This window comes from Hemiscyllium ocellatum, chromosome 8 (assembly GCF_020745735.1).
Source record: "Hemiscyllium ocellatum isolate sHemOce1 chromosome 8, sHemOce1.pat.X.cur, whole genome shotgun sequence".
Lineage (NCBI taxonomy): Eukaryota > Metazoa > Chordata > Chondrichthyes > Orectolobiformes > Hemiscylliidae > Hemiscyllium > Hemiscyllium ocellatum.
The window spans coordinates 118,019,246-118,044,549 of NC_083408.1; the positions used below are offsets into that span (position 1 = coordinate 118,019,246).

The 25,304-nt window shown below is 45.9% G+C and overlaps 1 protein-coding gene across 4 annotated transcripts in view; it reads left to right on the forward strand.

Annotated features, from left to right (window-relative positions):
* The window catches only part of ttll5 (tubulin tyrosine ligase-like family, member 5), a 386,423-nt gene that overhangs the window by 344,952 nt on the left and 16,167 nt on the right, over positions 1 to 25,304 (forward strand). For all 4 annotated transcript variants that reach the window (XM_060829527.1, XM_060829530.1, XM_060829531.1 and 1 more), the window contains one exon: positions 12,253 to 12,482. In XM_060829527.1, coding sequence (XP_060685510.1) covers positions 12,253 to 12,482 — 230 coding nt within the window. The remainder of the gene's footprint in view (positions 1 to 12,252; positions 12,483 to 25,304) is intronic.

Here is a 25,304-nt window from a genome sequence, read left to right on the forward strand (position 1 = left end):
AGATTGCTGGCCTTTGGGGTTCTGCCCATGGCTGCTCCTCTCCAGCCTTCTGGTCTGGAACATACTGACAGGCTGAGAGTGCCCCACTCAGCAACAACCTCTGAAACAAGTGGCTGAGAATCAAGTTAGTACATCACCCCCACTCATCTTAGACCTAAACTCAAAGAAACACATGAAGACATCATTCTTCTTAGCTTGGAGTATGCTTGGATTTCTAAGCACTGAGATTGACTTGCCCTGCTTTATTTAATTATATAATTCAATAAAAATACATTCTTTTCTGGCTCCTCTGGGATCAATCTCTACATGACTGCAGAGGCATTCCTGTTCTGAATAGTAAGTACATTGATGTTCTTATTGGCCAGTGCCACTGACTAATTTTTTATTTGAAGGTTATGACCTTAAGCTGTGCCTTGCTTGAGGAACTTACCCTGAGAGTGATGGGATGTGAGTCAACTGTTTCAATCGGCCCCTTTCTCTCACTCGGAGCATGAAAGGGCACCTCTGCCTCCTTGTTTTTCCACGCTATCTGACAAGAGAATAAAGAACAAGAAGGAGCCGGACACTCTCTCCCAGCTGAACGGGCAATTCTCAAACAGACTGGACCAAGAATAGAAAGGCGAAACAGCACGTTGACCAGTCTTTCTGTTGCTGATGCTGTTCACTGACCTCAGCCCAGCTAATCCATGTTTAGCAATGAAGCATTCTGTGGGTGAATGTAGTTTCTGTGGACAGAGTCAGGCTCGCAGAGGCAGCTATGCCTTGTCAAAATGCTCTCGGCTCCCCATTTATACATCAGAGGTACCACTGATGTTATCAATCTCAATCCCCCCCCCACATTAAAGTGCACACCAGAATGTACCCTCCCCCATGAGTGAAATTGCAGATATTGGATAGCAGTGTTGTGAGGAAAAGTATGGATAATATTACATTGGAAAATGTGAAGTTTACGATGTCCTAACAGAGCCCCAGACCTCCCATTGTTCATTCATCTTGGAGTATTCAATGATTGTCTTTCAACCCTTTGGCACTCATCCATCTGGCTCACACAAAGTTCAAGGAGATTAGTTTATTGGAGAGAGTTTCTGTAATGGATTGAAAGTATAAGAATGTTTTGCTTGGAGCTGAAAAATAAACAGTTTTTCAATCTGAGTCTAGCATTGGGTGTGGATCCAGGTACCATGTTCTGCAGTGTAGACGCTCAGTGACTATTTGAAGTCATGTCCATGATTGACTCAGTGCCCACAAGGGAGTGGGAGATAGGGAGGCACAGGTCCAGCTTGGAGCAAGGAAGAGATACCAGGAACAGTTGCTTCATTCTATGATATGTGTTGGGGAGACTGGTGGAAGAATGTCATGGAGGTCTACAGCATAGAAAAAGGCCCTTCAGCCCATTGAGTCTGTGATGGTCAAAAACAATCATATGTTGAAGAGTGTGGTGCTGTAAAAATGCAGCTGGTCAGGCAAGCTCAGAGGAGCAGGAGAGTTGACCTTTTGAGTGGAAGCTCTTCATCAGGTAGGTGAAGGACTTTCTTCCAAAAACAATCATATCACTATTGTAGTCCCATTTCTCAGCATTTAACCCAAAACTTTGTAAGCCTTGGCAGCAGAAGTGCACCTCGAAGTACTTATGACATGTTTAACGAGACTGAATTTGCAACAATAACCACCGGATGAAATTTCTCACACATCACCCAACCCTAGCTTGATAATGACCATTCTTAGAGGAGTAAAAAATGAGGTCTGCAGATGCTGGAGATCACAGCTGCAAATGTGTTGCTGGTCAAAGCACAGCAGGTTAGGCAGCATCTCAGGAATAGAGAATTCGACGTTTCGAGCATAAGCCCTTCATCAGGAATAGCATTCTTAGAGGAGAGCTAATCTAGCGACTAATGCTCTGGGCCACGGGTTCACTCCCCATTAGAGCAACTGGTAGAATTTGTGTTCAGTTTATAAATCTGGAATTATAAATCTGGTCACTGTAATGGTGACTATGATCATTGATTGTTGTATAAATCCATTTGGTTCAATAATGTCCTTCTTTCAAAAGAAGGAAATCTGCTTTTCTTACTCAGTCTGGCATCCACGTGACTCCAGACCCAAAGCAACGTGGCTGACTCTTCAATAAAACAAAGATGAGTTGGAAACACTAACTCTGTTTCTATCTTCAAAGTTTGGGAGAAGATTTGTAGCTCGGGTGCTCGTTGTGGTTCTGTTCGCTGAGCTGGGAGTTTTTGTTGCAAACGTTTCGTCCCCTTTCTAGGTGACATCCTCAGTGCTTGGGAGCCTCCTGTGAAGCGCTTCTGTCATGTTTCCTCTGGCATTTATAGTGGCTTGTCTCTGCCGCTTCCGGTTGTCAGTTGCTGTCCGCTGCAGTGGCCGGTATATTGGGTCCAGGTCGATGTGTTTGTTGATAGAATCAGTGGGTGAGTGTCATGCCTCTAGGAATTCCCTGGCTGTTCTCTGTTTGGCTTGCACTATAATAATAGTGTTGTCCCAGTCGAATTCATGTTGTTTGTCGTCTGTGTGTGTGGCTACTAAGGATAGCTGTTTCTATCTCCACAGATGCTGCCAAACTTGTGTTTCTCCAGCACTTTCCGGTTTTGTTTGTGGCCAACTCGTAACTGCCCTCTGAAAGGGCTGAGTGAGCCCACCCCCCCTCCCCAGTTTGAGGGCAGTTTGGGGATAGGCAATGTCCCTAACCAGCCCTGCCAGCAACACCCACATCCCATGAAAGAATTGTTAAAAGGTTCAAATAGTGCCAGAGTGATAAACCCATGGAATCTGGAAATCTGTGATGGAAGTACAAGTCCTAGAAGTGCTCATCAGGGCCTGGCAGCAGCTCGGGGCCAAAACAGAATGAGATGTTTCAGCTCTGTGAACTTCATCAGAACAAAGACAAACTCACAATACAATAGGTTTTAGCAGTTGACCTGAGGAGAGATGTGAATCAGGGGTCTGTGACAGAGTGGAGGGCAGCAGAGATTTAATAAGAAAAATGTTTGTGTTACAAAAGCTAAAGGGAGTAATAATAAGTCAGGCCAAGAAAAGGTGTGTATAGATGAGGCCAGAATAGCAGGTATCTAAACGCTAAATAAAGGAATTAATAAAGAGAGGGAAAAAAACTAGCAAGAACTTTTTGTTGTTTAATCTGCTTTCCACCCTCTTATAGAGCTTTCCTCTGTTCATCTTTTCACCTCCCTCTTTTGATTTGCTCGAACCATTGCTAACTTTTCTCAGGTGTGATGTAAGGTCACGGTCCCAAAATCCTAACTGTTTCTCTCTCCCCACACCTGACCTGTTGACTCTATCCCATATTTCCTGTTGCTAATCTCTATATATTGCTGTTGGTCTGAACAGCATTACTTGGCATGGAGAGTTCTGTCAGCTTGTTCTGAAAGCACTTACTCCCATTGAATGATAAATTTCACTCCTGAATGATATGAACAAGAAAACCAGTACGATACAAGGGCAAAGGAACAAACCCAGTGTTCATCACGACATGAGAAACCATGTTCTCTCCAGCGCCGTCTTACTCTCCCTCTCACTGCCCGATATCACATCCAGTCAGACTCTGCTCATCTGCTCATTCTCGCAAGTGTGTTGCTGGAAAAGCACAGCAGGTCAGGCAGCATCCGAGGAGCAGGAGAATCGACAGTTTGAGCTGGAGCCCTTCATCAGGATGCTCCCTGACCTGCTGTGCTTTTCCAGTAACACACTTTCGACTCTGATCTCCAGCATCTGCAGACCTCACTTCCACCTGCTCATTCTCCTTATCCTTTGACATTCCATCGAGTCTGACCCACTGTCTTCACTTTCTGTAAGGTACCTCTTTGGCAAACCTCCTCGCAGCACGGGAAGGTCAGTGTTAACTTGGGTGGCAAGGTAGCTGAGATAAAGGTCCTGAGCGATCGATGGAAACAGGATTTTTATTTGCTTTTGGGAGAAATGACAACGCGGCTCACAGTTTAGAAATCAGGGTTTGCCCATTTAAAACCGTGAGGTGGAAATTTTGTCTCTCAGCTGGTGGTAAGTCTTCGGAACTCTCTTCCCAAAAAGGTGGTGAAAGCAAAGTCCTTGAATATTTTTAAGACCAAGTCAGATAGATTCCTGTGAAGTGAGAGAGCTGAAAGGTAATCACGTAGATGAGAATGGTTATTTGAGGTCACAGTCACAGTGAACCATGATCTTATTGAACAGGAGAGCAGGATAGAGGGGCCAAAGGGCTACATCTGCTCCCGATTCATATACTCATAATTGACCGTAAGATCATAAAATACAGGAGCAGAATTAGACCATTCAGCCCATCAGGCCAATCCCACCAGTCGATCATGGCTTTATACGTTCTTCAATCTCTATTCTCCTGCCTTTTTTTAACATTACAGCGCAGTACGGGCCCTTCAGCCCTCGATGTTGTGCCGTCCTGTCATACTAATCTGAAGCCCATCCCACCTACACTATTCGATGTACATCCATATGCTTGTCCAATGACGACTTAAATGTACTTAAACTTGGCGAATCTACTACCGTTGCAGGCAAAGCATTCCATACCCTTACTACTCTCTGAGTAAAGAAACTACCTCTGACATCTGTCCTATATCTATCTCCCCTCACTTTAAAGTTGTGTCCTCTCGTGTTTGCCGTCCCCATACTTGGAAAAAGGCTCTCCCTGTCCACCCTATCTAACCCTCTGATTATCTTGTATGTCTCTATTAAGTCACCTCTCAACCTTCTTCTCTCTAACGAGAACAGCCTCAAGGCCCTCAGCCTTTCCTTGTAAGACCTTCCCTCCATACCAGGCAACATCCTTGTAAATCTCCTCTGTACCCTTTCCAAAGCTTCCACATCCTTCTTATAATGCGGTGACCAGCACTGTACACAATACTCCAAGTGTGGCTGTACCAGAGCTTTGTACAGCTGCAGCATAACCTCCTGGTTCCAGAACTCAATCCCTCTATTAATTAAGGCCAAAACACTGTATACCTTCTTAACAACCCTGTCAATCTGGGTGGCAACTTTCAAGGATCTGTGTACCTGGATACTGAGATCTCTCTGCTCATCTGCACTCCCAAGAATCTTACCATTAGCCCAGTACTTTGCATTCTGATTACTCCATTCAAAGTACATCACCTCACACTTGTCCGCATTGAACTCCATTTGCCACCTCTCAGCCCAGCTCTGCATCCTATCTATGTCTCTCTGCAACCTACTACATCCTTCGGCACTATCCACAACTCCACCGACCTTAGTGTCGTCCACAAATTTACTAACCCACCCTTCTAAGCCCTCATTCAGGTCATTTATAAAAATGATGAACAGCAGTGGACCCAACACCGACCCTTGCAGTACGCTGCTAGTAACTGGACACCAAGATGAACATGTTCCATCAACTACAACCCTCTGTTTTCTTTCAGCAAGCCAATTACTGATCCACACTGCTATGTCTCCCACAATCCCATTCCTCCACATTTTGTATAATAGCCTACTGTAGGGAAAGTGAGGACTGCAGATGCTAGAGATCAGAGCTGAAAATGTGTTGCTGGAAAAGTGCAGCAGGTCAGGCAGCATCCAAGGAGCAGGAGATTCGACATTTCGGGCATGAGCCCTTCTTCTGATTCCTGAAGAAGGGCTCATGCCCGAAACGTCACATCTCCTGCTCCTTGAATGCTGCCTGACCTACTGTGGGGACCCTTATCGAACGCCTTGCTGAAATCCATATACACCACATCAACCAGTTTACTCTCATCTACCTGTTTGGTCACTTTGTCAAAAAACTCAATAAGATTCGTTAGGCACGACCTACCCTTCACAAAACCGAGCTGACTGTCCCTGATCAGATTATTCTTTTCTAGATGGTTATAAATCCCATCTCTTATAACCTTTCCCAACACTTTCCCAACAACTGAAGTGAGACTCACTGGTCTGTAATTACCAGGGTTGTCTCTACTACCCTTTTTGAACAAGGGAACCACATTTGCTATCCTCCAGTCCTCAGGCACTATTCCTGTAGACAATGATGATTTGAAGATCAATGCCAAAGGCTCGTCAATCTCTTCCCTTGCTTCCGAGAGGATCCTAGGATAGATCCCATCTGACCCAGGGGACTTGTCTATTTTCACACTCTGCAGTATTTCTAATACCTCTTCCTTGTGATCCTCAATCTCTTCTAGTCCAGATGCAAGTATCTCTGTATGTTCCTTGCCAACATTTTCATTTTCTATAGTGAACACTGTTGAAAAATATTCATTTAAGTGTTTCCTCTATCTCCTCTGACTCCACACGCAACTTCCCACTATTATCCTTGATTGGCCCTAATTTAACTCTCGTCATTCTTTAATTCCTGACATACCTGTGGAAAGCCTTAGGGTTAACCCTGATCCTATCCACCAACAACTTCTCATGTCTCCTCCTGGCTCTTCTGAGCTCTCTCTCACTCAATTTTGATCCTGTAACTAGTCAAGTACCTATTGATCTCTGTCTTAAACGCACTCAATGACTTGATCTCCACAGCCTTCTGCAGAAATGGGTTCCACAGAGTCAACACTGTCTTGCTGAAGAAGTTCTTCCTCATCTCAGGGGGTATTTTTCAGACTGAATGATTGTTGATAAGGGCTTTTTTTGGTGTCCCTGAAGTTGTACATAAATGACTTGGACTTGGGAATACTGAGCAAAATTTGCAGATGCCATAAAACTTGGAGGAATGATAAACAATGAGGATGATACAAATCAACTCAAAACAATGTAGATAGGCTAGCAGGGTGGGAAGGAAAATATCAGGAAGAATGTAATACAGGGAACTGTGAGAGGTTGCATTTTGGCAGAAGCGATAGGCTTGGATTATGCAGAGTTAGCAGCAGAGTTTGAAAGAGTGTACATCAATCTTTGATGGTGAATTGTCAGGGCAGGAGATGTGTGCTGAAAATTAAGCCCCACTATTTCAGAAGTTATCACAAGTCTGTAAATTTGATTAAACCATCAAATCGCTGAATTTTATCTGTAATTCTGGTTAAAGGAATATGCACTCCAGGTTTTCTTTTCATTAACAGAAAAGTAACAATTTATTGTAATCAAACTGTTTTTAACCAATTACGAGAAACAAATATGAACTGTGAATTTATAACTCAAAAATTTATACTCTATTTCTTTTTAAAATTCCCATGCTCTTAGAGTCATAGAGATGTACAGCATGGAAACAGACCCTTCGGTCCAACCCGTCCAAGCCGACCAGATATCCCAACCCAATCTAGTCCCACCTGCCAGCACCCGGCCCATATCCCTCCAAACCCTTCCTATTCATATACCCATCCAAATGCCTCTTAAATGTTGTAATTGTACCAGCCTCCACCACATCCTCTGACAGCTCATTCCATACACGTACCACCCTCTGCGTGAAGAGGTTGCCCCTTAGGTATCTTTTATATCTTTCCCCTCTCACCCTAAACCTATGCCCTCTGGTTCTGGACTCCCTCACCCCAGGGAAAAGACTTTGTCTATTTACCCTATCCATGCCCCTCATAATTTTGTAAACCTCGATAAGGTCACCCCTCAACCTCCGACGCTCCAGGGAAAACAGCCCCAGCCTGTTCAGCCTCTCCCTGTAGCTCAAATCCTCCAACCCTGGCAACATCCTTGTAAATCTTTTCTGAACCCTTTCAAGTTTCACAACATGACCTCCCAACTCCTGTACTCAATACTCTGACCAATAAAGGAAAGCATACCAAATGCCTTCGTCACTATCCAATCTACATGCGACTCCACTTTCAAGGAGCTATGATCCTGCACTCCAAGGTCTCTTTGTTCAGCAACACTCCCTAGGACCTTACCATTAAGTGTATAAGTCCTGCTAAGATTTGCTTTCCCAAAATGCAGCATCTCGCATTTATCTGAATTAAACTCCATCTGCCACTTCACAGCCCATTGGCCCATCTGGTCCAGATCCTGTTATAATCTAAGGTAGCCCTCTTATGCTCGCATCCAAATCATTTATGTAAAAACAAAAAATAGAGGGCCCAGCACCGATCCTTGTACTAATTGGAGTTTAGAAAGACATAAATGATTCTTCTCGGATTTGACAAGGTAAGTACAGAAAGGTTGTTTCCCCTTGTGGGAGAGGCTCGGCCCACAGGATATAGTCTCAGAGTAAGGATTCACGTGGGGCGGCACGGTGGCTCAGTGGTTAGCACTGCTGCCTCACAGTGCCAGGCCCCCAGGTTCAATTCCAGCCTCGGGCAACTGTCCGTGTGGGTTTGCTCTGGTTTCCTCACACAGTCCAAAGAGTACAGGTTAGGCGAATTGGCTGAGCTAAATTGGCCCATCTGGTCCAGATCCTGTTGTACTCTGAGGTAACCCTCTTTGCTGTCCACTACACCTCCAATTTGGTGTCATCTGCAAACTTACTAACTGTATTAGTCAGAGGGGAAGGGTCTGGGTGGGTTATTCCTCGAAGGGTAGGTGTGGAATTGTTGGGCAAAAGGCGAGTCTAACCTAAGGCAGAGATGGGAAGGATTTTTTCTCTCCAAGGGTACTGAATGTGTGGAATCCTTTACCACAGAGAGATGTCAAAGATGGATCATTAAGTGTATTCAGGGCTGAGAGAGACAGAAATTCAGTCAACAAGGAATCAAGCATTATAAGGAAAAGGCAGGAAAGCAGACATGAGGATTATCAAATCAATGATGATCCAGTGGAATGGTGGGGCAGACTCGATGGGCTGAATGGTGGATTTCGACTCCTACTTATCCAGGCCTTGCTAACAGGCAGACAGTTATTTGACTGGGGAAGAAAATAAAACCAGAGAAGCTGAATTCTGGCAGCACTCCAGATGACACTTCCTGATGAGTTGTTTTTTCAGCTTTCTTTTGACTCTTTCTGACCCTTTTCTGAAGACAAATCATTGTGTCTACATCATTCTCAATCTTTCATTCACTGATTGAGGCATCACCCTACCATCATAGAAACTCTCACATATGCACTCACTTGCACACGTGCACGTACACACGCACACACATGCATGCACATGCACTCATTTTGTCTCAAATGCACATACACACTGTAGGTTCATGACACTCCCTCAGCACTGACCCTCCGACAGTGCGGCACTCCCTCAGCACTGACCATCTGACAGTGCGGCACTCCCTCAGCACTGACCATCCGACAGTGCAGCACTCCCTCAGCACTGACCATCCGACAGTGCAGCACTCCCTCAGCACTGACCATCCGACAGTGCGACACTCCCTCAGCACTGACCATCCGACAGTGCGGCACTCCCTCAGCACTGACCATCCGACAGTGCGGCACTCCCTCAGCACTGACCATTCGACAGTGCGGCACTCCCTCAGCACTGACTCTCCAACAGTGCGGCACTCCCTCAGCACTGACCCTCCGACAGTGTGGCGTTCCCTCAGCACTAACCCTCCGACAGTGCAGCACTCCCTCAGCACTGACCCTCCGACAGTGCAGCACTCCCTCAGCACTGACCCTCCGACAGTGCAGCACTCCCTCAGCACTGACCCTTCGACAGAGCGGCACTCCCTCAGGACTGACCCTCTGACAGTGCCACACTCCCTCAGCACTGACCATTTGACAGTGCTGCACTCCATCATGGCCAATAGCAGGCACTAGCTGTGATTGGATATCTGTGTAGCTCAAATTGCAGTTACTGTTACAACCTGGGGGTTGCAAATCTAAAGGTAGTGATCAGGAATGCTGTTGTGTTGGATTTATCCATGTGCATGTGTTGATTTAACTCTCCGACATCTTGATACAAAAGCAGTAGGAATGCCTGTGGGGCTTTGGCTTGAGCCCCAGCCTTTGTGTGTTGTTTTTACAGTAGCAGGGTCTGTTTTTACTTCAGCATTTACCAGCATGTCTCAACAGAATGTGCTTTGTATCTGGCTCCAGATGCTGTGGTGCATGCTTGTTCCGAATCTCTGCCCAGCTGAAAACAAAACCTTCCTTACCACATTCAACAAAGTCGATCACTCTGCACTTAGAAAATCAGTTTCTTCAATCAGTGCCTTGCCATATTGCAATGTTAGAATAACTGTCTTCACATGTACTCATCTTCCTTGAGCTCAGTGATTATCTCGGGCAGTTTGCTATGTTGTTGCTGCAGCATTGGGTAGCTCTGTTGTGTACAGTCAACTTGCTTTGTGGAATTTGAAGGCTTTTACAGAATCTGTAATGGCAGCTTCATATTTACAGGAATGTGTTCCGTTCAGTTTAGAACAGTGGAGAAGTATAGAACATTCCAGCTTAGAAGCAAGTCGTTTGACCATTGCTGGTTTTTTGTACATGAGCCATTCCAGCCTACTAAATCAGTCCTGCTCATTTCACACAAACCTTATTGTCCCATTCAGTCCAATTCTGTTCTCTGTTTACTTCCTGTATCTTTTAATAAGTATCTCGGTGAATCCCTTCCCCCATATCAATGTCCCTGGTATCAATCAGTTGCGTCATTTCCTCTGTAAAACATTGAATGAACTGATTCATAATCTAGTGACCAAGTCACACTGTTGTTTTGTTGGATGTGTAAATAGAGCTCTGTGTATGTCAGAAAGATTTGCTGTCAGTTTGACATACACCCAATTAAAATAAAGTGTCTGCACAGAGGCAGGCCATTATTCTTCCAATCTATCGAATAGTTACCAATAAATTATACCCACTGTTCCAAGGAAGGCAAAGAGATGGGGTGGGAGCGAAGTAGTGAGATTAAAGTTGAAGTTGGAGTAACGAGAGGTGCAGTTTGGAGGCATCAGACTGAGGCTGTCAGGAGCTAGCGGAGTATTGCAGTAACAAGCCAATGTCACCAGATCCTGACACAGTTACATTGCACCCTCTGCCCTCCAGCGACATTACATTCATTTGACCCTGGCCTCCTGTGCATCCACCTCTTCCTGTGTTCATACAGTTCTGGTCACCACACTACCAGAAACGGTGTAGAGGTTTTGGTGAGAGTACAGAAGCAATTTACCAGGATGTTGCCTGGTTTAGAGGGTATTAGCTATGAGGTGAGATTAGACAAACTTGATTTATTTTCACTTGAACATCAATGCCTGAGGGGCGACCTAATAGAAGTTTACAAAATGATGAGAAGCATGGATAGAATGGATAGTTGGAATCTCTTTTTCCAGGATACAAATGCCAATCACTAGGCTCCATAGATTTAAGGGAGAAGGGGTTAACTTAAAAGGAGATATGAGAGGCTTTCTTTTACTTAGCAGGTGTCATGTGCCTGGAATGCGCTGTCTGATGCATAGCTGTGTACCAATGGTTAAGGGGCATCTTGACAGAGACATAGGCAGGGAATAGAGGGATACGGATGATGTAGAAACAAAAGGTGGTTAGTCATGTGTCAACATGGATTTGGTGGGCCGAAGGGTCTGTTGCTGTGTTGTACTGTTCTTTGTTCTAAGTGAAAATGAGAGACATGAGGAAGCAAAGGGTCGAATTCTAAAGAGTGTGCAGGCCAGACGGATCTTTATGTGTATTTGCATAAGTCATTGAAGATACAGGGCAAGTTGAGAGGGAAAGGTTCATAAAGTACACAGTATCATGTATAGAGGACAGGAGCAAGGAGGTTATGATGAACTTATATAAAACACTTGTTCACTCTCAAGTGGACTATTGTGGCTATTTTTGGACACTACAATACAGGAGAATGTGAATGCACTCGAGTGGGCATATTAGAGGTTTACATGTTCCAGAGGTTCCAGGGGTGAGGAACTTCAGTGATGAAGGTAGATTGGAGAAGATGGGGCTTATTACACACAGGCAGCTTCAATCAAGGCAGACAAAAGCAGAAGTTGCTGGAATAGCTCAGAATGGGATTCTGAGGAAGGGTCACCTGACCCGAAACATTAACTCTGATTTCTCTCCACAGATGCTGCCAGACCTGCTGAGCTTTTCCAGCAACTTCTGCTTTTGTTTCTGACTCACAGCATCCACAGTTCTTTCAATTTTTATTTAAAAGAGATTTGCACATTTTTTATGAAAAAGAAGGAAGTTCAGTATTGGGGGAAAAGGTGAGGCATTGGTATTGGGTCGATTGCTTATTTCTAAAGTTAGCATGATCTCAATGGACCAAATGGCCTCCGATGTTGTTGTAAGCATCCTGTGTTTCTGTGACATTTATATGTAATTGTATACATAGCTATATATGACTGCATTTTATTGATACATGTGCATGTCTGAGTGGACTGTTTATAACCGTGTGTAATTATTGTCACTTTATTTATGTTCCTTATGTTTCAGGCAATCCTTACAGAAAACCAGTCGCAGGCTGTGGAACCTAGCCTACAATGGTCAGCAGCTCTAGCAGCAGGGGGGCAGACCTCTGTGAGCAGCAAAGTTTGCACTCAGTGGCCAGTCAGCCAACAGAAGCTGGAGGGTTCTGAGAGCGGTCCTCCACTCCTCCCACCCAGGCCACCACCAAGTACCAAGCAAGGGTCAACTAGAAAGGCATTCACCCAGAGGGTATCCAGGTAGGAACCTCAGCATCCACTCTGATCCCCTACCTTGCCCTCACTCCTGATAGTTCTGCTAACGTAACTATTAATGTACTTGGACCATGTGAGGATATCACCTGCACCCCAAACTCACCCCTCCACTTCTCCCCTCCACCCTCCCCCTCCTGTCTCCCACCCGCCTGTCACACTCCCAATATCATGGATCTGTGTTACCTCCCTCAGTCTTTATGGATACACCTGCTAAACCTTACCTCAGAATACCTCAGAATTTTTACAAGTATATTAAGGACAAAAGGGTAAGTAGGGCGAGAATAGGGCCCCTCAAAGATCAGCAAAGTGGCCTTTGTGTGGAGCAGCAGAAAATGGGGGAGATACTAAATGAGTATTTTGCATCAGTATTTACTGTGGAAAAGGATATGGAAGATATAGACTGTGGGGCAATGGATGGTGACATCTTGCAAATGTCCAGATTACAGAGGAGGAAGTGCTTGAAACTCATAAAAGTGGATAAATTCGCCAAGACCTGATCAGGTGTACCCGAGAACTCTGTGGGAAGCTAGGGACCTGATTGCTGGGCCTCTTGTTGAGATATTTGTATTATCGATAGTCACAGGTGAGGGGCAGGAAGACTGGAGTTTGGCTAACGTGGTGCTACTGTTTAAGAAGGGCAGTAAAGACAAGCCAGGGAACTATAGACCAGTGAGCCTGATGTCGGTGGTGGGCAAGTTGTTGGAGGGAATCCTGAGGGATAGGAAGTACATGTATTTGGAAAGGCAAGGACTGATTAGGGATAGTCAACATGGCTTTGTGCGTGGGAAATCATGTCTCACAAACTCGATTGAATTTTTTGAGGAAGTAACAAAGAGGATTGATGAGGACAGAGCTGTAGATGTGATCTATATGGACTTCAGTAAGGCGTTCGACAAGATTCCCCATGGGAGACTGATTAGCAAGGTTAGATCTCACGGAATATAGGGAGAACTAGCCATTTGGATACAGAACTGGCTCAAAGGTAGAAGACAGAGGGTGGTGGTGGAGGGTTGTTTTTCAGACTGGAGGCCTGTGACCAGTGGAGTGCCACAAGGATCGGTGCTGGGTCCTCTACTTTTTGTCATTTACATAAGTGATTTGGATGCGAGCATAAGAGGTACAGTTAGTAAGTTTGCAGATGACACCAAAATTGGAAGTGTAGTGGACAGCGAAGAGGGTTACCTCAGGTTACAACAGGATCTTGACCAGATGGGCCAATGGGCTGTGAAGTGGCAGATGGAGTTTAATTCAGATAAATGCGAGATGCTGCATTTTGGGAAAGCAAATCTTAGCAGGACGTATACACTTAATGGTAAGGTCCTAGGGAGTGTTGCTGAACAAAGAGACCTTGGAGTGCAGGTTCATAGCTCCTTGAAAGTGGAGTCGCAGGTAGATAGGATAGTGAAGAAGGTGTTTGGTATGCTTTCCTTTATTGGTCAGAGTATTGAGTACAGGAGTTGGGAGGTCATGTTGCGGCTGTATAGGACATTGGTTAGGCCACTGTTGGAATATTGCATGCAATTCTGGTCTCCTTCCTATCGGAAAGATGTTGTGAAACTTGAAAGGGTTCAGAAAAGATTTACAAGGATGTTGCCAGGGTTGGTGAGTTTGAGCTACAGGGAGAGGCTGAACAGGCTGGGGCTGTTTTCCCTGGAGCGTCAGAGGCTGAGGGGTGACTATACAGAGGTTTATAAAATTAAGAGGGGCATGGATAGGATAAATAGGCAAAGTCTTTTGGATGGGGAGTCCAGAACTAGAGGGCATAGGTTTAGGGTGAGAGGGGAAAGATATAAAAGAGAGCTAAGAGGCAACTTTTTCACACAGAGGGTGGTACGTGTATGGAATGAGTTGCCAGAGGAAGTGGTGGAGGCTGGTACAATTACAACAGTTAAGGGGCATCTGGATGGGGATATGAATAGGAAGGGTGTGGAGGGATATGGGCCGGGTGCTGGCAGGTGGGACTCGATTAGGTTGGGATATCTGGTCGGCATAATATCCAACCTGAGACATAAGTTACAACATTGCAGGATTAGCTCCCAGTGCCAGGCACTGCTGCACCCCTCACCCTCTCCTGACCTCAGTGGACAGAATCAGAAGGAAGTGATCGAGTGTACCATGCTGGAACTTGCTGATTAAATGAGCATCATTACCTAGTGTCCAGCTCCTACTTTTCCCCTTTCCCTTCCATGTTATCTTAAGCATTTTATTCTTATATAAGAGGCAAGCAGGTAACTAAAGAAAGGATTGGTCCACTAAAAGATAATGAAGGAAGGCTGTGTGCCGAACCTGAGAGAATGGGTGAGATTCTGAATGATTACTTTGCATCAGTGTTCACTGAGGAGAGGAACATGATGAATCTTGAGATTAGAGATAGAAGTTTGATTAGTCTGGATCACGTTGACATAAATAGGGAAGATGTGTTGGGTAGGTTAGAGGTTATTAAGGTGGACAAATCCCCAGGACCGGATGGGATCTATCCCAGGTTGCTGAGGGAGGTGAGAGAGGAAATAGCTGGGGCCCTGACAGATATCTTTGTGACATCCTTAAACACTGGTGAGGTACCGGACGACTGGAGGGTTGCTCATGTTGTCCCCCTGTACAAGAAGGGTAGTAAGGATATTCCGGGTAACTACAGACCAATGAGCCTGATGTCGGTGGTGGGAAAGTTGCTGGAGAAGGTACTGAGGGATAGGATCTATTTATATTTGGAAAGGAACGTGCTTATCAGTGATAGGCAACATGGTTTTGTGCGGTGGAGATTGTGCCTTACCAACTTAATAGAGTTCTTTGAGGAAGTGACCAAGTTGTTAGATGAAGGAAGGGCTGTTGATGTCATATACATGGACTTTAGTAAGGCGTTTGATAAGGTTCCCCACTGTAGACTAATGGAGAAAGTGAAGTCACATGGTGTGCAGGGTGTTCTAGCTAGGTGGATAAAGAACTGGTTGAGCAACAGGAGACAGAGAGTAGTAGTTGAAGGGAGTTTCTCGAAATGGAGAAAGGTGACCAGTGGTGTCCCACAGGGGTCAGTGTTGGGGTCACTGTTGTTTGTGATATATATAAATGATCTGGAAGAAGGCACTGTTGGTATGATCAGTAAGTTTGCAGATGACACAAAGATTGGTGGAGTAGCAGAAAGCATAAGGGACTGTCAGAGAATACAGGAGGATATAGATAGACTGGAGAGTTGGGCAGAGAAGTGGCAGATGGAGTTCAATCCAGACAAATGTGAGGTGATGCATTTAGGCAAGGCTAATTCTAGAATGAATTATACAATGAATGGAAGAGCCTTGGGAAAAGTTGATGGGCAGAGAGATCTGGGAATTCAGGTCCACTGTACCCTGAAGGTTGCTGCACAGGTGGATAGAGTGGTCACAAAGGCATATAGTATGCTTGCCTTCATTGGACGGGGTATTGAGTATAAGAACTGGCAGGTCATGTTAAAATTGTACAAGACATTGGTTCGGCTGCATTTAGAACACTGTGTACAGTTCTGGTCGCCACATTACCAAAAGGATGTGGACGCTTTGGAGAGGGTGCAGAGAAGGTTTACGAGGATGTTGCCTGGTATGGAAGGTGCTAGCGATGAAGAGAGGTTGAGTAGGTTAGGATTGTTTTCATTAGAATAAAGGAGATTAAGGGGGGAACTGATTGAGGTTTACAAAATCATGAAGGGTATAGACAGGGTGGGTAGAGACAAGCTTTTTCCCAGGGTGAGGGATTCAATAACGAGAGGTCACGTTTTCAAAGTGAGAGGTGAAAAGTTGAAGGGGGATACACGCGGCAAGTACTTCACACACAGAGGGTGGGGGGTGTTTGGAACACGTTGCCAGCAGAGGTGGTAGAGGCAGGCACGGGAGATTCATTTAAGATGCGTCTGGACAGATGCATGAGTAGGTGGGGAGCAGAGGGATACAGATGCTTAGGGATTGAGCGACAGGTTGAGACAGCAGATTTGGATCGGCTCAGGCTTGGAGGGCGGAAGGGCCTGTTCCTGGGCTGTACATTTTCTTTGTTCTTTGTTCTTTGTCCAAGTAAACATCCAATGCCCTCTTGAATGTATTAATTGAACCTGCCTCCATCACATTTCCAGGCAGTGCCCTCCAGACCTAATTGGTTGTTTCACCCCTGCTTTGTTTGCACCTCACTCTAAATCTCTGCCCCTCTTATTCTTATTCTTTTTACGAGCGGGAACAGTTTCTCCTTCTCTACTCTGTCCAGCCCACTCATGATTTTGAAAACCTCTCTCCGATCTCCTCCCAGCCTTCTCTCCCAGGAGGACAGTGCCAACGTCTTCAATCTATCTTCATCACTGACATTTCTCAATCCTAGAGGCATTCTTGTAAATCACTTTTGCACCCTCTCCAATACATTCCCATCTCCCCTGTAATGAAAACCCTGTTAGGGAATTGGAGCTGGAGCTGGATGAACTACGCATCATTCGGGAGGCTGAGGGGGTAGTGCGAGGAGTTACCGGGAGTTGGTCACTCCTGAGGCTCAGGACAAGGATAGATGGGTTACAGTTAGGGGGAGGAAAGGGGACAGACAGACAGTGCAGAGATCCCCTATGGACAGTCCCCTCAGCAATAAGTATACCGTTTTGGATACTGTGGGGGGGGATGACCTACCAGAGGAAAGCCATAGCAGTCAGTTCTCTGGCACTGAGCCTGACACTGTGGCAATGAAGGGAAGGGGGCAGAATAGAAAAGTACTCGTGGTAGGGGACTCAATAGTTAGGGGAATCGACAGGAGATTTTGTAGTCAGGATCGGGATTCCCAGAAGGTATGTTGCCTCCCTGGTGCCAGGGTCCGGGACGTCTCCGATCGGGTGTATAAGGTTCTAAAAGGGGAGGGGCCCACAGCCAGAAATCTTGTTACATATTGGCACCAATGATATCGCCAGGAAGAGGATCGAGGATATAAAAAGGGATTTCAGGGAGTTAGGGTGGAAGCTGCAGAGCAGGACAAACAGAGTAGTGTTCTCAGGTTTACTACCAATGCCACGAGATAGCGAGGCGAGGAACAGGGAGCGGGCACAGCTTAACACATGGCTGCACAGCTGGTGTAGGAGGGAGGGCTTCAGATATGTAGATAATTGGGATGCCTTCTGAGGAAAGTGGGACCTGTTCAAGAAAGACGGGTTGCATCTGAACTGGAAGGGGACCAAAATAAAAGTGACGAACTTAGAGCATGGATCAGTACCTGGTGCTATGATGTTGTGGCCATAACAGAGACATGGGTTTCTCAGGAGCAGGAATGGTTGCTGGATGTTCCAGGGTTTAGAGCATTTAAAAAGAATAGGGAAGGGGGAAAAAGAGGAGGGGATGTAGCATTACTAACCAGAGAGGTATCACAGCTACAGAAGCTTCCATCGTCGAGGAGGATCTGCCTACCGAGTCAGTATGGGTGGAAATTAGGAACATCAAGGGGGCAGTCACCTCGTTAGGGGTTTACTCCAGGCCCCCCAATAGCAGCAGGGAGATTGAAGAAAGCATAGGTCGGCAGATTTTGGAAAAGTGTGGACGTAGTAGGGTTGTTGTAATGGGTGACTTTAACTTTCCCAATATTGATTGGAACCTCCTTCGAGCAGAAGATTTGAATGGAGCTGTTTTTGTAAGGTGTGTTCAGGAGGGTTTCCTAACTCAGTACGTTGACAGGCTGACGAGGGGGGAGGCCATTCTAGACTTAGTGCTCGGAAATGAGCCGGGGCAGGTATCAGATCTTGTGGTGGGAGAGCATTTTGGTGATAGTGACCACAACTGCCTCACATTCTACATAGCTATGGAGAAGGAGAGGATTAGGCAAAATGGGAGGATATTTAATTGGGGAAGAGGAAACTATGATGCGATTAGACATGAGTTAGAAAGCATGAATTAGGAACAATTGTTCCATGGTAAAGGCACTATAGACATGTGGAGACTGTTTAAGGAATAGTTGTTGCAAGTGATGAATAAATATGTCCCTCTGAGACAGGCAAGAAGTGGTAAGATAAAGGAACCTTGGATGACGAGAGCAGTGGAGCTGCTCGCCAAAAGGAAGAACGTAGCTTACATAAGGTGGAGGAAGCTAGGGTCAAGCTCAGCTCTACAGGATTACAGGCAGGCGAGGAAGGAGCTCAAAAATGGTCTGAGGAGAGCCAGGAGGAGGCATGAGAAAGGCTTGGCAGAACGGATTAGGGAGAAAACAAAGGCATTTTACACTTATGTGAGGAATAAGAGAATGGTCAAAGAAAGAGTAGGGCCGATCAGGGATAGCATAGGGAACGTGTGTGTGGAGTCTGAGGAGGTAGGGGAAGTCCTAAATGAGTTTTTTGCTTCTGTCTTTACGAAAGAAATGAACTTTGTAGTGAATGAAACCTTTGGAGAGCAGGTGTGCATGCTGAAATGGATAGAGATAGAGGAAGCTGATGTGCTGAAAGTTTTGTCAAACATTAAGATTGACAAGTCGCCAAGCCCGGACCAGATTTGTCTTCGACTGCTTTGGGAAACGAGAAATGCAATTGCTTTGCCACTTGCAAAGATCTTTTCATCCTCGCTCTCCACTGGAGTCGTACCTGAGGATTGGAGACAGGCAAATGTAATTCCTCTCTTCAAGAAAGGAAATAGGGAAATCCCCAGCAATTACAGACCAGTAAGTCTCACGTCTGTCGTCTGCATGGTGTTAGAAAGGATTCTGAGGGATAGAATTTATGACCATCTGGAAGAGCATGGCATGATTAAATGCAGTCAGCACGGCTTTGTGAGGGGCAGGTCATGCCTCACAAACCTTATCAAGTTCTTTGAGGATGTGACTAGAAAAGTTGATGAGGGTTGAGCTGTGGATGTGGTGTATAAGGACTTCAGCAAGGCATTTGATAAGATTTCCCACAGTAGGCTCATTCAGAAGGTCAGGAGGAGTGGGATACAGGGGAACTTAGCTGCCTGGATACAGAATTGGCTGGCCAACAGAAGACAGCGAATGGTAGTAGAAGGAAAATATTCTGCCTGGAAGTCTGTGGTGAGTGGTGTTCCACAGGGCTCTGTCCTTGGGCCTCTACTGTTTGTAATTTTTATTAATGACTTGGATGAGGGGATTGAAGGATGGGTCAGCAAGTTTGCAGATGACACAAAGGTTGGAGGTATCGTTGACAGTATAGAGGGCTGTTGTAGGCTGCAGCGGGACATTGACAGGATGCAGAGATGGGCTGAGAGGTGGCAGATGGAGTTCAACCTGGATAAATGCGAAGTGATGCATTTTGGAAGGTCGAATTTGAAAGCTGAGTACAGGATTAAGGATAGGATTCTTGGCAATGTGGAGGAACAGAGGGATCTTGGTGTGCAGGTACATAGATCCCTTAAAATGGCCACCCAAGTGGACAGGGTTGTTAAGAAAGCATATGGTGTTTTGGCTTTCATTAACAGGGGGATTGAGTTTAAGAGTCGTGAGATCTTGTTGCAGCTCTATAAAACTGCATCCAGTTCTGGTCGCCCTATTATAAGAAAGATGTGGATGCTTTGGAGAGGGTTCAGAGGAGGTTTACCAGGATGCTGCCCGGACTGGAGGGCTTATCTTATGAAGAGAGGTTGACTGAGCTCGGACTTTTTTCATTGGAAAAAAGAAGGAAGAGAGGGGACCTAATTGGGGTATACAAGATAATGAGAGGCATAGATAGAGTCGATAGCCAAAGACTGTTTCCCAGGGCAGAAGTGGCTAATGCAAGAGGTCATAGTTTTAAGCCGGTTGGAGGAAAGTATAGAGGGGATGTCAGAGGCGGGTTCTTTACACAGAGAGTTGTGAGAGTGTGGAATGTGTTGCCAGCAGCAGTTGTGGAGGCAGGGTCATTGGGGACATTTAAGAGACTGCTGGACGTGCATATGGTCACATATGAGGATCAGTAGTCGGCATAACATCGTGGGCTGAAGGGCCTGTTCTGTGCTGTACTGTTCTATATTCTATGTTCTAATGTGGCATCACAACAGTGCACGATACTCCAGCTTAGGTCCAACATGTGTATTTTACAAGTTCAACATCACCTCTGGGTTAGATTACTTACAGTGTGGAAACAGGCCCTTCAGCCCAACAAGTCCACACTGACCCGCCGAAGTGCAACCCACCCATACCCCTACACTTACCCCTTACCTAACACTACAGGCAATTTAGCATGGCCAATTCACCTGACCCGCACATCTTTGGACCGCAGGAGGAAACCGGAGCCCCCAGAGGAAACCCACGCAGACACGGGGAGAATGTGCAAACTCCACACAATCAGTCGCCTGAGTCGGGAATTGAACCCGGGTCTCAGGCGCTGTGAGGCAGCAGTGCTAACCACTGTGCCACGGTGCCTACCTCCTTCCTTTTGTACTCTATACCCTGATTAGTAAAGCCTTAATGTTACCTTCCATATGGTATATCAGTTGGAACAATTCTCCATTGGTAGTCTCAGTGTGATGAGGTGATTATTTAGAGTATTGGCTGTATTTCTGATACACAGCCTGCTGCCTAGATGCGTCACTGATGTTAATATGTCCACAAAATTGAGTGTCACTCTGAATGGTAAGTAAGCAATAGGAGGTACAGTATGTGTTAGCTTATGTACACTGTAGGTGTCAGCCTTGGCTCAGTGGGTGCACTCTTCCCTTTCAGTTATAAAGATGCATTGTGTATGTTGAATATTGAATATGCACACACCATCCTAAGGAATGGTGCATGCTGGGTATGTTATAGAGAATAATGTACATTGGTTATGAAATATTGGAAAGGATAAAATGTGGGTTGCTTAGAGCATAAGGAGGAGAGGTGAATGGGAGGATGAGAATTGAGAAGAACAAATGTTTACAGCTGTCAACATTGTTGGTTATTCAGCATCGAATGTATGAGGGTGTTTATTCCTGTAATGTTGGTGCTTAGTTCACTGTCATGTTATGTATAGTGGAAACCATTGAGTTCAGGGCAGTAGCAGTTTGGGGTTCACATCCTTAATTTACTCACAAGGCTTTAACAGTGCCTGTTAGAGGCACCAAGCAGGGGTTTGGAGTGAGTTTTATACAACAGTCTTGTTGAGAAAGAGTATTTCTGAATGTAGTTGAAGGAAATCCTGTCCCCCAACCCAGGGCTATCCCCCTTCTCTTTCCTGCTGAGGGTACTTTCAGGACCCCCCATTATTCGCTGCTGCAGTGCACCTTTCATTCCTGAGGAATCCCTACCTCCTCTTACATTTTAGTCTGCTCAGTTTTGTGCTGACGTTTCCCTTTTTCCCACACTCAGGCACTGCCACACTGCACAAACCACAAAAATGCAGAGAAGTTCAGGCACTTACTAGAAATTAGATTCCAGTCCTACTGAGTAAACACTAACCCTGCCAGGGGTGAATAGTAAGCTGCTTACATGTACATTAACTCTCCTGTGCACAAAGCTTCCATCCTCCTTCATGTTACTCTCCTCCTCATTTCAGCACTCCCTCTATACATCCAGTCACCCTTCTTTATTGTATACCCCCTCCCATACTCCTCTACCTCCCAGTGCCGTGAGCACTTGACCTCCTGTACATCTGTATGCCCCATCCCACACACGCCCTCTTGAATGCCTCCTCTCCTGTGTACCTCAACCAACCAAGATTGGATCCTTGGGGGTCAGGGGTCAGACTCCCTCCCTGGGATCAGGGATCACATTCCTGTCCCTTGCTATTTCCCCCACCCCAGCCTCTGTCCAGCAGCTGCATGTGGGCCTTCTCACGGATGCTCCTGCAGTCCAGGCTGGCTCATCAGGATATCTTCCAGTCAGGAAAGCTGACAACTCCGGTCAGAAACCACTCTCACTGACGTCAGGGTCATTTTCTTTTTGCTAACAGGAATAGAGTGGAGACAAATGCTATCTCCATGGATTTATTTAGTGGGTTGTCATGTGTGAAAACACTACAGAGAGCAATATCATCTGATGTTTAAAATATTCCTGCCCCAGCTTCTGCCAGACAGTGGTACACTCTGTTTGCTTAATCATCCCAGTGTGAACCCAGGCCATTTGAGTTGGTTTGAGTGGGAATACTGCCGCCTTCACTTAACATCCAACTAAAAGCTAGGAAAAGTGAAACTTCCAGCACTGACCAAACACATTGCATGGTTTCAGGAGGAGGTGCTGGAATGTCACTAGCTTCAGAATCCAGAGCCCCAGCTTCCCATCCACAGGAACATGCTTTTAAATCCTACCATAGCCGACAGTGCAATTGGAATTCACTGGTTCTCTGGTTTGAAACTCTGGTTTGAAAAGCTACGCTCATGATGATCATGAGTCTAACGTTGATTATTGTAAAGACTCATCTGGTTCCTTAGAGAGTAAAATCTGCCATCCTCACCCAGTCTGGCCTACACGTGACTCCAGATCCGCAACAATGTGGTTGACTCTTACCTGCCCTGTGGGCAATTAGAAATGAACACTAAACGCTGACCCAGCCAGCAACACCAGCTCCTGGGAAATAATAATGAGTAAAGTTGCCACATGCTAAGACACTCAAACAGAAAATCCAATGTTCAAATAAAAGCAAAATACTGTGAATGTTGGAAATCTGAAATTAAAACTGAATGTGCTGCTAACCCTCAGCAAGACTGACAGCTACTTCAGTATCTGAGGAGTTGGTGAATGGTGCTGAACACTGTACAATCATCAGAGAACATCCCCACTTCTGACCTTAAGATGGAGGGAAGGTCATTGATGAAGCAGCTGAAGATGGTTGGGCCTCGGACACTCCCCTGAGGGACTCCTGCAGAGATGTCCTGGAGCTGAGATGACTGATCTCCAACAACCATAGCCACCTTCATATGTGCGAGGTCTGACTCCAACCAGCGGAGAGTTTTCCCCTGATACCCATTGATTCTAGTTGTGCAAACTCAGTCAAATGCAGCCTGGATGTGAAGTGCTGTCGCTCTAACCTTACCTTGACACCCACATCCTGACACCATCCAGGATAAAGCAGCCACGTGAGTGGCACTACACCCACAAATGTTCACTCTCTCCACCACCGATGCTCAGTTGCAGGAGTGTATACTGTTTACACGATGCAGTACAGTAACTCACCAATTATCCTCAGACAGCACCTTCCAACCTCAGAACCACTTCCATCTAGAAGGACAAGGACAGCAGATACATGGGAACACAACCATCTCTAAATTCCCCTCCAAGTCACTCCTGACTTGGAAATATATCACTGTTCCTTCACTGTCGCTGGATCAAAATCCTGGAATTCCTTTCCTAAGGACATTGTGGGTCAACCTACAGCACATGGACTGCAGTGATTCAAGAAGGCAGCTCACCCCCACCTTCTCACGGACAAACAGAGACAGGGAGCATATTCCGACCCATTCAGCAATGTCTAAATCCTGGCAACCTTTTAAAAATTGCTATTTTAGTGAAATCTTGCCATTTAACTATTTGGCACATTTGCTACATAACAAAAGTTATTGCACTTTAATTCATTTGAGAGTTCTTTGAGAATACATGTTCCTTTCTTGATCTGATTTGTGTTGCATTCATACTCTAACTGTACCTCCTGAATGAAAAGCATTGAGGAAGGGGAGGTAGGGTTTTGTGCTGGCCAGCTAAGAATAGAAAGGCTTCTCTTGGTGCTGGGTCTGTGAGAAGGAAACAGTGAGAGAGGATTGCAGCCAGCTGATTCTGAATCTGAGTCTGACTCTGAGACTGGACTGTATTGAATGGACACAGAGCCGTGAAAGGTGTCGAGTGGCAGATAGTCTCCCATTCCGAGATCTGAAAATAGCAGAGTGATGCCCTGTGGTAAACCACGATCTGTTATACACTTCACTCTCCTGGAATTACAGCACCTGCCTGGTCAAGCATTTAACCTCTAACTGCCAGCTCCTTTCCAGTCCTGTAGGTGACCTTTCCATCTCAATAGCAGATGTGGATGGCTTTTGGTCATTCTCTTCCTCACAGCTGTAGTAGACTGCATGGAAACAGGGCATTCTCATTCTTCCAGGCCATAGAGAACATGTCTGCCTCTTCAATTATAAACACTCCAAGAACTTGATATTGACCATCTCAAGTGTCAGCTTGAGAGGCTTTCTCCAGCTCAGCCACGGCCTCAGGCCCCACTCCAGTGACTTCAGGGCAGCAATCCAAGCTGACACACTATGGCACTGCTGGAGAAGTATTACATAGGCCCAGTGGAATTATCACTAGACCATTAATCCTGAAATCCAGCTAATGTTCAGGGCACACTGGTTCAAAGGAGAAAGTGAGGACTGCAGATGCTGGAGATCAGAGCTGAAAATGTGTTGCTGGAAAAGCGCAGCAGGTCAGGCAGCATCCAAGGAGCAGGAGAGTCGACATTTCGGGCATGAGCCCTTCTTTAGGAATGAGGAAAGTGTGTCCAGCAGGCTAAGATAAAAGGCAGGGAGGAGGGACTTGGGGGAGGGGCGTTGGAAATGCGATAGGTGGAAGGAGGTCAAGGTGAGGGTGATAGGCCGGAGTGGGGTGGGGGCGGAGAGGTCAGGAAGAAGATTGCAGGTTAGGAGGGCGGTGCTGAGTTCGAGGGTTGGGACTGAGACAAGGTGGGGGGAGGGGAAATGAGGAAACTGGAGAAATCTGAGTTCATCCCTTGTGGTTGGAGGGTTCCTAGGCGGAAGATGAGGCGCTCTTCCTCCAACCGTCGTGTTGCTATGGTCTGGCGATGGAGGAGTCCAAGGACCTGCATGTCCTTGGTGGAGTGGGAGGGGGAGTTGAATGTTGAGCCACGGAGTGGTTGGGTTGGTTGGTCCAGGTGTCCCAGAGGTGTTCTCTGAAACATTCCGTAAGTAGGCGGCCTGTCTCCCCAATATA